Raw genomic sequence first — 12,915 nt, 5'->3', positions numbered from 1 at the left:
CTTGTCACAGGGGGTCACCATCTTGGAAAGTGTCTGTGACACTCACATGCTCAGTGGGCTCTGATTGGCTGTTGAGAAGCTAAGCTTAGGGCTCGTCACTAATTATCCAGCAGAAAATGAGGTTGGTCTGTAATATAAGCTGATGCTACATGTTTGCTGATTATTAAATTCTGATGCTAATTGCACTGGTTTCTGTGCTGCCATGTAGTAATTATCTGTATTAATTACTAATCAGCCTTATATTGTGACATTTCTATTCTATGTGTACTGTATATTGTGAGTGGGTACCTAAGCTCAGTAAGTGACAGCAGCACAGAGCATGTGCAGTGAATCAGCAGAAAAGAAGATGGGGAGCTACTGGGGCATCTTTGGAGACACAGATTGTTACTGCTAAAGGGCTGTGGTTGCCTTGGGCTGGTACAGAAGCACAAAACATAATGTACAACATTTTTAGCTACTTCCTTAGTTAAACTTTAGTTCTCCTTTAAGGGGTCTAACCAAACAAGTCTGGCCAATGCTGCTGCAGGTTCCCCTGGCAAAGAAAGTGTTAAGTGTGAGTGTACCCAATCTGTGGGAGCGCCTTACACACACACACACACACACACTGGCCGAGTGTTCCAATAAATTGTTTCACAAACAGGCGGCCAGAGAGCAGCGGCGGTGGATAAAGCCAGCACACCTCCCCAGAACAAAGGCGGCTTTCATGCAGGTTACTGTGCCTGCTGCTCTGCGGGGAATTGCTGCGCTGATGTAATGTTGGCACTCGCACACAACAGGCACCAACCTTGTTAGACTCACGGCGTGTTATTACACTAATCACACACTCAAATTACCCTGGGGTCAGAAGGAATCCTATGGGCTGTTTGTAGGGTAAGGGCTAAATGGCACCCAGGTGTACCTAAAAGCTAAACATACACAGGGGTCCAGGGGTTCTTTATAGATTCCAAAGAAACATGATTAATGATATATCTCCATGTCACTGCAGGATTTTTTTTTATATGGAGCAGAGGAGCTTACAATCTAAAGTCCCATTCAAATCAGCGGACTACAATATTCGCTGCGAGTGGTAGAAATGGGAGTGCTCCATTTCCGTGGCGGGTGTGAGTGTTACCATATGCTCTTCCATACAGCAATGTATATCTTAGCACCGGAGGGTAATAACTCAACTGTGAGTGCGCAGCAGGCAGATCCCCTGGGGAGATTCTGAAATGTTACATTCATGTTCCTCAAGTGACCCAAGGATTGTAGAACGCACCCCAGCAACTCCTGCGCTTCCTATGCAAACTTTACAATATCCAGCCTGCTTTAGGGACCAAGTGCATGGGTGTTCAATGAACATTAGGGCTCATACTGCTTATACCAGGCACTAAACATGAGTACAACCACTGGCCAAGCCAAAATCTGAAGGTGCAGGGAGTTGCAGTCCAACAACAGCCAGCAGCAGGCCATGCATCTTTAGCATTTCTCTATTCCCGTGAGGATTGAGCAGGAAGCCGAGGAATGTTCACCTGGGTGGGTTTCCTGGATGTTTAAAGCATGGCAACAATTAGCACACGTGCTGGGTCCATATTGTTTATAGCGTGTTGTCTGCACAGCCACTCCTTTCAGCCTATGGAATGTCAGGCCTAATGAGGCGATGTGCAGCCGCTGCAGCTCTCCATGGGGAAGTACATGTGTCTGGGAGGTTAATAGGAGGGATAGTGGCAGACGGACAGCTGCGGGGTCTCCAGCAACACGGACATGGATCTAACCATTAGCCATTGCCTCACTGACATCCTTTCCTCCAAAATCTGTCAGCAAAATGTCCCATTAACTCTACCAAACTAAAACACACAGGGTCACCCCCCCCCCACTCCTTGTAGTACAGACAGAGGCCACTTCTTAAAGCGATACACATGGCCCATGTTTCTTTGTTTCCGTCTAACCCTTTATTATTACCATTACAGTATTATTTCTCAGCTAATGGCAAAATGGGCATTTTATCCGCCAATGAAGAAATAACTGCCTGCCATGGACTTGAAAGGCATTTGCCTCACATCCCAGATTTTGGAATTTTAGCATTTCAGGGTCAGGGCACACAGGCAGATTTGGTTAGATAAGTCGCCCGGCGACAAATTTCCTCTTCTTTGGGGCGACTAATCACCCTGAACTGCCTCCCCTCCAGGTAAAATTAAAATCGCCGGTATGGCACAAGGAGCGATTTGGTTTCCGAAGTCACCCATAGTTTCCTTGTGAGGCAACATCGGGCAATTTCGTAAAGCGAATCATTCTGAGTGGCATCCCGCTGGCTAAGGGCGCTGGGAGTTATGGCTTTTAACAATGAAAGCCATAGCCTCACTAAAGTGCCTTATTATCCTGTCTCTTATTTAGCTGTCCCCTACAAAGATACACCCTATCAGCAAACTATTAGGTGGTTATTTACTAAACTCCGAATTCAAAAATCAAGAAAAATTTGATTATTGACTTTTAAAAAAAAAAATCACAAATTTTTCGCAATTTATTAAACCCCGAGGATGGAAAAGTCTGAATCAGAAAATCCAGCATCTCAGACCAGTGGAGGTTGCATATAAGTCAAGGGAGAAGTCCCAATGATTTGTGCACTGGGTTTCATGCAATACCCTGAAGTTTTCGGGCAAAAAAAATCGGAAAAAAACCCTTAAAATCGGATTTTTTTCCTGCAAAGCAAATTTTCATGGAAAATGTAATAATAAGCGTAAAAAACCCAAGTGGATTTGATCAGAATTTGTAGCAGAAAATATTGAGAAATTCGAACTTTGATATTTAACCCCCCTAGTATGTTATTGAATGGCAACTTTTCAATTGGTCTTCATTGTTTTTTTTTGTTTTTATATATAGTTTTTTAATTATTTGACTTCTTCTTCTGACTCTTTCCATGGGCGTCACTGACCCCATCTAAAAAAAAACAAATGCTCTGTAAGGCTGCAAATGTATTTTTATTGCTACTTTAACTACTCATATTTCTTTTCAGACCCTCTCCTATTCATATTCCAGTCTCTTATTCAAATCAATGTATAGTTGCTAGGGTAATTTGAACCTTAGCAACCAGATGGCTGACATTGCAAACTGGAGAACTGCTGAATAAAAAGCTAAATAACTACAAATAATAAAAAATGAAAACCAATTGCAAATTACCTCAGAATATCACTCTCTACATCAGTGATCCCCAACCAGTAGCTTGTGAGAAACATATTGCTCTCCAACCCGTTGGATGTTGCTCTTAGGGTCCTTAAAGCAGGTGCTTATTTTTGAATTATAAGCTTGAAAGCAAGTTTTAATTGCATAAAAACTAAGTATAGTGTCAAGTAGAACCTCTTGTAGGCGCCAGTCAACATAGGGGATACCAAATGGCCAATCACAGACCTTATTTGGCACCCAAGGGACTTTTTCATGCTTGTGTTGCTCCCCAACACTTTCTACCTTTGAATGTGGCTCACAGGTAAAAAAAAGGTTGGGGACCCCTGCTCTACATCATACTTAAAGTTAATTAATTAAAGAACGACCACTTTAAAGCATGCCCTGCTTCCCCATTGCCACTGCTATCTCTGTAAGTCGTTTGCCCTCCCAATACTTGCACATTCCTCCATTGCAACTAAAGCACAAGGTTGTCTGAATGTCATCCAACCAGATCTAAACTGATTGCGCCCCCAGATTCCTTCCTGCCGGTAAACACTGAGAAGACCTGCTTAATGCCGCCTGGCTCACACTCTGTGCTCCCTTTCATGTCTCCCATCCAGCATTTTGGGCTCAGTTAACGTTGTTAAAAAGAGGCCGATTTCGGCACATGATCCCTGTATAATTGGAACCTTACTGCTCCCCCACAAGCATCCATTTGCCTCCTGTGGGACCGGCCACAATGTTATTACAAGTCTTTTTCCCCCTTGCCTTTCCTTCACTTGTCAAGCTTAGGGTTTCAGAGCTCAGCAGCAGGATTTAATTTCCTTTGCCCAAAAAAACAGGGACACGGAGGAGGAAGAGGGGCAAAATGGGAAATACTATCAGGCCACAGAGTCACACATGGACCTGTGCACAACTGTCACGCTTGGCTCTCTTACACATCAAAGACACCCATGTTGGATTCAATGGAACTGCCAGTGACTCATATTCCTGCGTATGGCAAGCCATTGCTTCCCTGAAACATATACTTAAAGGGTCACTGTACCCTGTGGATTTACCAGCAGAAAAAACCCAATGCTTGCACAGTGTATGAACAAAGAAAATGCTCTAGAGTATTTTTCACAGCCATGTTTGTTGACCCTGCCCCAATGACTGCAGGCCACTCCCTCTGTGGTCAGACAGGTCATGTGACCAGCTAACATGAGGGAATTACACTTTCACCTCTTAGGACTTTCATCAGACAAATTATTGCACCTCAGATGAACACAAATCAACACAAACCCACAACCTAAAATCTATTTTTAATCAGCCATTACCGTGTGCTTGTACTAAGTGGATTATGTGAGCCCTGTGTTTACCAACGTGCGGGGCCTGCACACAATGATGTGGCACATACGCACCAACAACTGTCAACAACGTGTTTGTCTTGTAATCACAACACTCCACACATATGTTACAACCGGCCTTTCAATCACAATAAGTGACTACAATAAAGCTTCATATAAAGAGGCCAGAAAAACATTTGCGACGCTGGGATCCTCTTTGGAGAAGATGTTGCTACAATAACAGGATGCATTGGTGCAGCTTTCACTGTCTTGTTATAGATTTATATAGAGTTTTACATAAAGATGTATATACAGTTTATTTTTAATTTAGGTATGGGAACATGATAAGCACTCAGCCTATGTGAGCCACATTATGGATCCATTATGACATTGGGAGAGTACACACACTGAAGGAAAGGAGGCACAGACAAACAGATAGATGATTGAGAGAGATATACTGATATCTAGATAGAAAGAGATAGATATTAGAGAGAGACAGATATATATATATATATATATATATTATAGATCTAGATAGAGAGACAGATGACAGATACATGATGGAGAGATAGATGATAAGATAGACAGAGAGAGAGATTATAGATATATATCTAGATAGAGAGACATAGATGACAGATACATGATGGAGAGATAGATGATGGAGAGAGTGAGAGACATAGATGATAGAGACACATGGATATCTAGAGAGAGAGTTTAGAGAGAGAGAGATATAGATGATACACATGACAGATAGATAGACGGTTGACAGATAGACAGATGACCGATAGATAAATAGATGATAAGACAGACAGATGACAGATAGATACATAGATGATAGACAGACAGATAAATAGATGACTGACAGATAAGATAAATAGATGATAGCTAAACATATAGGTAGATGATAGACAGATAGATACAGATTATTTATAGATAGATGATAGATAGCAAGAGAGACTGTGAGATAGACTGAAAGATATAATGATAGCTAAATGTTCACGTTGTTGTAAGCTTCTTAAAATCATTCAGTAGGGCAGCATAAAAACAGAAATGACTATTGGATACTGCTGTAGTATAACACCATTTAGAAGCGTAAGAGGGGGGGCTGGGCGCTGCTCTATCTTGTCCCGTCTCCCTACCCATCAAACCAAACCTCACCTGTCAACAACCGCTCCCCAGCCTTTCAGAGGACAAGTTGTAGCACGACGGCCCATAGACTTAAATAAAAATGTTTCTAACTACAGGGTTCTTGTTCTCCAACAGAATCTCCTTATACATGAAAGGGGCACTCGCATACATTTTGCATTGGCTTCTAAAAAACATGTCATGTTTAGTAAAGTTTAAATAAAACACAATACTGTGCTTTCTATCACAGCACTTCTGACGTGCTTTCTGGCAAACATTCTAGCAGTCTCTGTAACAAAGCGTGCAGTCCACATCGGTCAGAGATCCGTTCTGAAACCTAGAGTTCACGTCATCGTAGGAATCTAAGCCCTGAACAGGTAAAGAAATATTTTCAAAGAAATTTGGGGAGTTTATTTTACTAAAAAAACAAAAAACAACAACAATATTCTGTTACAAGAATATGTATTTGTGCTTGAGCAGGAATATGAATGTGAGCTCAGGTGGCACCTGTAGAACAAAGATACATTACAATTAGGAAGCTGGGAATGTTCCCCTCTTTGTTGTTGCAGAAAGTATACAGAGGGCTTATCGCTCAGTGATTTAGTGCAGCCAATTCTGATACACTTTTGTTCCAGGTGAAGGGCCCGGCTCTTTTACAAAAAACAATTTCTTGGCTTCCCAACTGTACCATCAAGCATTCAACTTGTGTGCATATATAGTGCACCTACCCCAAATACATATTATAATCCAAACACAGCAGCTGTGCGTCTGTTCCATGCATTCACTACTCTTTCACAGAGAAAGCAAAATAGCACCCTACATACAGACCCCTTTACTAGCAGAGGTAGTAACACACCAACCTACAAGGATAACAGGACCATCACTTTCAGTTTGGAATAATAGCAAAGCAGCACCTATAGTAGAATTGGTCAGGATAGGACTGGTCTGGCAAAGTACCAAAGTACTAGCCCTAGTTGGGCCCCTACCAAGGACAGTTAAGCCCTTTTTATTTCCATCATAGTTCTACAGGTATGGGATCCGTTATCCGGAAACCTGTTATCCAGAAAGCTCAAAATTACGGAAAGGCCGTCTCCCATAGACTCAATTTTATCAAAACAGTAATAATGAAACAGTAGCTTGTACTTGATTCCAACTAAGATATAATTAATCCTTATTGGAAGCAAAACCAGCCTATTGGGTTTATTTCATGTTTACATGATTTTCTAGTAGACTTAAGGTATAAAGATCCAAATCATGGAAAGATCCATTATCTCCATCTATTTAGTATGAGCCCATCTAAAAACAAATACTCTGTAAGGCTATAAATGTATTGTCATTGCTTCTTTTAACTACTCATATTTCTATTAAGACCACTCCTATTCATATCCCAGTCAAAAATACATGGTTGCTAGGATAATTTGGACCCTAGCAACCAGACTGCTGAAAGTGCAAACTGGAGAGCTGCTGAATAAAAAGCTAAATAACTCAAAAAACACAAATAATAAAAAATGAAAACCAATTGCCTCAGAATTTTACTGACAGCATACAAAAAAGTTCATTTGAAGCTGAGCAACCCCTTTAATATGGAGGCAGAGAATGGGAGCTGTCCTACTCTCCATAAAAACAGCTCCCATCTGGCAATATTCCTTGTGCTTAAAGGCCCTCTGGCAGCCAGGAAAACCCACGGGTCTGGAATTTTCCTCTGAGCCTCCTGGCTGCCCTCTGCGAAACTTTGTCACAGGTCTGAGGTGCGGGAAGTCGCAGAATAAACGGGTCATAAGGGATTTCGGACATAAGAGCTTGGCACGCCAGCCCGGGACGCCATCTCAGCATAGGTGAAAGGAGGGGTTGAGCTTCAGAGAGGGTATTTTTTTCTTACATTTAAGGGCGACTAATCTCCCCAAAAAGCCTTCCCACCGGCTAGAATCTAAATCACCGGCAGGATGGCACTCAGAGTGCTTTGTTTTGAGGCAACTTTGGAAAACGAAGCGCTCTAAGTGCATTTCGGGAAGATTAGTCGCCCGAAGAAGAGGCAATTTGTCACGGGGCTACTAATCTCCCTGAATCTTCCCAAGTGTCTCTGCACCTGAACCCCCCTCCCTGCTCTGACCAGTAACACGGCTATTGTGCTTTTATCACCACTTGGCAATTCCACTTTTATTCGTTTGCTGTTTCTCAAAAGCCGGTGGCCTCGGTCGATAAGAGCAGGTTCAAAGAAAGCCTGAGAATGTTATTTACAGACATACCACAGCAATTACTGCACATTCTCATCCAAATTGAGCCGCGCAGAACAAAAGGCCTGGTGTTCTGGGCAACACATACCTATGAGAGAGTTGGAGTGATAATTACTATTCTTTTCATTGGCTAATTAAGGGCTGGAGAAACCTTGAAATCTCAGCCCGTCGCTCGTTCTCAAGGGCTGCTCCTGCTCTCCCGATGGGAATTTTTTTATGTCACATAAAATATTTGGAATTTGCCAGCGCCTGCATATATTTAAGGTTAAAGGGTACTTTATAAAGCTGATTTAAATATGGGACGTTGAAAACGCACGCCTAACAACTCCCAGCAACTCTCGACAGTAAGACCAGGATCAGTAAGATGATGTATGATGTAATAAGAGAGTCATGTAATAAGCCTTAACCAGGGTCGGACTGGGCCGGCAGGGCACCTGGAAAAAACCCGGTGGACCCCAGACCTCATGGATCACACAGACCAAGGTCTAACCACCGCTAGGACCAGTGGGCGCAAGTTTTTAGGAGTAGAAGGAGGCAGTACAAGCTATGTAGGGTGCTCAGGCACCGATATGGTAAATTAAAATACAAACATAAAAGATACCCCAGCCTGCCACCAGATACTCGCCACTAAATCCAGAGGTGAGGCCTGGGGGTACTATGTCAGGGAAGGGGGTGGGCTAAATACAGCCCTGATTTACTCGGGACCTGTTTGAAAGCAAACATCTGATTGGTCGCTACTAGACCTGGAGCAAATTATATAGGCATCTCTAGACCCATAATGGAAATGCATGGTAGAGAATTGTAAAGAGCAAGTTCAGCAGGCAGCAATATGCGCATCATACATTTGCTTGCTGGTATGCACAAATCACAACAGCACTGATTATAACAGACATAAAACTTCTGATGTACAGCATTTTGTTCTGCACACAAAGGCGGAATAGAGGAGCAGGACTCACCAATGACATCCAAGTGGTAAGTATGGTTAATGGAGCCGTGTTCGTTTTCCACAATACACGTGTAGATGCCCTTGTCTGATGGGACAACACTTTCCATGATCAGGCTCCAGTGCTGGTTACGAACCTGAGGAGAACAGAGAAGGTCTTACAGATTTCTGCCAAAAAAAAAACTCAGCCGTGGGACAAGGTCACTAGAACAGAAGGGAAACAAGGACGGATCATCTATATACAGGTATTGGATCTGCTGTATGGAATGCTGGGGAACTTCTAGATATGGGTCAACTGCTAAAGACCAAGACGAACAGCAACAAAATATATGATAAACAATGGATGCAATGTACATTCAGCTTGTTCTGAAGTCTATAAACGTACTCCTTGACTAGCGGCAAGCCAACTTTTAGGTTTCAACCCCAATTTGTGGTCCATAAGTTTGGTTCACCCGCTCACATAAGTGAAAAATTTTTTTGTAACAGTCACTCAACTCTAGTGTCCTCTATATTATATGCATACATTTTTAAATGATGTAGAGATATCCAGACACTGTTCTACAACCCAACGTTCTACATTCCTTTGGTGTATCAAGAATGCGGAAAAACAACAGGTTGTGCCATTTTTACAAATGTATAGTAAAACATAGCCGACCTAGTTTACAGAGCCCAATTTAAATGTCTATTGTGATATACTCATGTTTTTTTGTCAGACTTACAGGACTCTGAGCAGTTGTGTTGTCATGTGTGTAGTTCTGTATAACAAGAAGTCCTTGGGGGACCCATTGGCCAAATACAAGAAATGAGTACGGGCAGCTTCACTAATACAAACAAATAACTGGAGCCAATCTTGAAGTCTCTGGACATCTGACAGGTCTTCCAGGCATCCAGGGTTGACGGAACACTGAAGTAATTAGAGGCCAGGAAAATGAGCCCTGGAAAGACGTCTATGGAACGCAGAGTGCCGAGGAATGCAAAGGAGGGGTGTAGCGCTGGGGATGGCATGGAAGGGGGGGGCAGGTATCAGTTCATACAATAAGGAGCCTCCTTTCAGAACATACAAAGTCCCATTCAACGGGAGACTTCCAATCTGTCAGCAGCTCATATTGTGAAATCATTTTAGGGTGATGAGGGAGAGTGATGAAGAGAATCCAAACCTCTTTTTCTAAGGAATAGTCCCAAAGGAGTCGTTCTGGTTAGAGGGATACAAAGCGCAATGTGTAAGGCTCTGGACACAGAAGACGGTTTAAGTTCTTTGAATTTGCTTTATTGTGCTCTGAACTCACTAAATAAAGCGCTCGGCTTAAAAAATAAAAAGATAAAAAAGCACCTTTTGTGCCAGAGAGAAGAACGTCAATACAAGGGGATTTCAGCATGTCATTACTGAGCCGTAGCTGCTTTTAATTGGCTGACATGACAGTATATTAGTTTCCAAGCATTGAAACATCAAGAGCGTCCAGACTACTTTAGAAAGCCCCAAATATGACATAATACAGACTTTTTTACAGGACAAATTCCATGTTTTTCTGCAGTGAAGCGATTAATAAAAATATCAGCCACTATCACCGGAACGTTTGAGCAGCTTCCCCCCTCTGGAGCTGCAGGACAGACAAACCAAACTTACTGAACTACAACTTGCAGCTTCCATGGATGGCTGGGCTGGTTTTAGACAAGGGTAGAAAGTACATTTGCCCTGGGTTACCAGAATTAGAGCAAATCTGGTGGGGAAAATGTGTTGCTGGTGTAGCCCCTGTTCAACTTAAGATATAATTGGCAATATTTTAAAAGGAAAATTTGGGGCAATTTAAGCCACACCCCATTTCCCAGGGCCTGCCTCTTTATGCCCAACATCCACCTAAAAACTGCTAAGCTTTTATGTAAACTCCTACTTTTATGTTATGACTTGCCATGATGGTCCTGGCCAAATCAGGTTTGCAAATATGCTTTATGGCAGTGGTTGTTGGACTTTACCAGTTCAAGCCCTGCTTGAAACATCCAACCTTTGATTAGCTCATAGACATAAGAAAATAATGGTGATCAGCCACAGTTTCAAGAATATCTAGGACAGCATTTCATTTTTCACCCCAAATCTCTCCCCAGTTGAAGTTCAAATAGGGCTTTCAGGGGTATCTAGAAGAACAAATAGATATTCACCCCAAACATTAGTCCAACTGCATTGAGACTGAGCCTCTGCTCCATGCCACCCAAGGGCAACTAGAACCACAGTTTAGGAAATGCAGCTTTAATGGAGTCACGTATCAGCCAGGGGCCAACAGTATTTGTTCAACTCTATTCTCTCAATCAGTGTTAAAGGACGGTCACAGGGTAAATAAGTATTTCTATCCTTGTAACCTATGGACTGTTCATAGATATCCCAGAACCCTCAGAGATGGGGACGTGTGAAGGACACCAACGCTACATGTTTTAGTATACGGAACCATGTACCTTAAATCTACGTTAAACATTCCAAATATCAACATAATTCAGACATTGTTGCCACAGGGGAGGATATTTTCTGATTCCTTCTCAATTCCTCATTCTTCTCTCTATCGTCATGATTAAGAGGTGCCTTCCCCTCGCTTGCTAATAGCACAACACTTACACTGTACAAAAGAATGGGAATTTTTGGCTCATTTATCAGTGAATGGTCGGTCCTTTTATTGATGCATATAAGCAGTGTGCGTCTGATAAGGCGCTTATGTTAGAACATGGTGGGACCGCGCCTTCACAGGTTATACCATAACCTGCTTATACCTGTCCTGCCAAATTCCAGGACACTTGCCCTTCATTCCAAGGCAGCCGTCTCACCTACAATCAGATCTGTGTACTCAAGCAATTCCCAGCGATTAAACTGTTTGCTCTGCCCTTTATTTACTCTTGTCAACCTGACTGTGTAGAAAGAACCAAGGGGGGGGGGCGGGAGGACAACTTATCAGCCTGGCAGATGTGGGAACGGAATCCAGTTAATGTTAAACCCGACTGCCGCTGGTGGAGTAAATTTGTCTTTTGGGAGGTGCAAGGAACGCACAGGTCTTGTGAGCACAGGTGTACTTGCAGGATTTTCAATGTACACAAACGCAACTACACAGAGGTCATGTAATAAAGACGCCTGAACGTACGTACCTGGAGCATTCACACAGAAACAAGGATGTGGATACTGAGTTACACAGACTGCATTATATGTAAGTTCATGGTCACATTGATAAATATTTTCCTTTAATTCCCCGTTGAGCTATGAAGGTGACATAACTGCACTTTTAGGCAGATGACACAAGATTGTGGTGTTTTTTGGATGGTCAATGGGAGGCGAAAGAGACCTGTGTGTGTTACAGATCTTAAAGTTCCTGAAAGTGTCCTCGTTGTTCCTCATCACCTGCCCTAGCCCTCCTATTATGTTATATTCCCTTTACACAAAGGCAGAAAAGCCCACGGCCTGCCAAACAGATATATATACGGAACTCTGAAATACCCTATACAGACCAGAGATCTCCAGGTCTGTTTCAAGAGTCAGAACCAGGAATGCAAAGAACATCAACAGCCAGGTCAATACCGCTTTCAGCAGCAATTACATTTGCACATCACTTTAAACCAGTCAGTAGCTCGCTTGAATTCATCGGAAAGTTAACTTCGAATGACATTTTCTTCCATTATGCAACAAACACGTTTTTGGGTGGATATTGTAATCTTGCGCTTGGTTTGCCTTCCCACTCATGCCTGTCGCTTTCAGAGTAAACACAAAAGCTCACGGCTAGAGGCAAGGTTTTTCTTACACGCCTGAAAGCCAAGCTTTGCGATCGGCACAGTAATTTACACAAGGGAGTAAGCGCACAGCAGGTGGGGATCGGAATGCCCAGGGAGCCGGGGTGCACACACTGCAGACAGGTAAAGGTAGAAGTGGAAAGAGCTCAGCATGCGGCGGGGGCAGCCATTACGCACTGCCATAAAAATGCAGAGTGAAAACACACTAGCAGCACCGCAAGTACAGACACGTAGCCAGAGAAAGGCTCACGTATGCAGAAAAACAAGGATACTGAGGGGGCACACACATTGCAGCACCTTTCTAGAAAGATAAACGGATTAAGTTGGCACTTTCTGATTGGAGGGCGGTTGTGCAGGGGCGTAACTATAGAGGAAGCAGACCCTGCGGTTGCAG

General features: G+C 42.8%; 1 protein-coding gene across 8 annotated transcripts in view; it reads right to left on the bottom strand.

Annotated features, from left to right (window-relative positions):
* fgfr2.L (fibroblast growth factor receptor 2 L homeolog) overlaps positions 1 to 12,915 on the bottom strand; it is a 72,058-nt gene that overhangs the window by 16,394 nt on the left and 42,749 nt on the right. For all 8 annotated transcript variants that reach the window (XM_018224415.2, XM_041568448.1, XM_018224414.2 and 5 more), the window contains 1 exon segment: positions 8,776 to 8,899. In XM_018224415.2, the coding sequence (XP_018079904.1) occupies positions 8,776 to 8,899 (124 nt within the window).

This window comes from Xenopus laevis, chromosome 7L (genome assembly GCF_017654675.1).
Source record: "Xenopus laevis strain J_2021 chromosome 7L, Xenopus_laevis_v10.1, whole genome shotgun sequence".
Lineage (NCBI taxonomy): Eukaryota > Metazoa > Chordata > Amphibia > Anura > Pipidae > Xenopus > Xenopus laevis.
The sequence above is the reverse complement of the archived record's forward strand: the minus strand, read 5'-3'. Positions and strand labels throughout refer to the sequence as shown.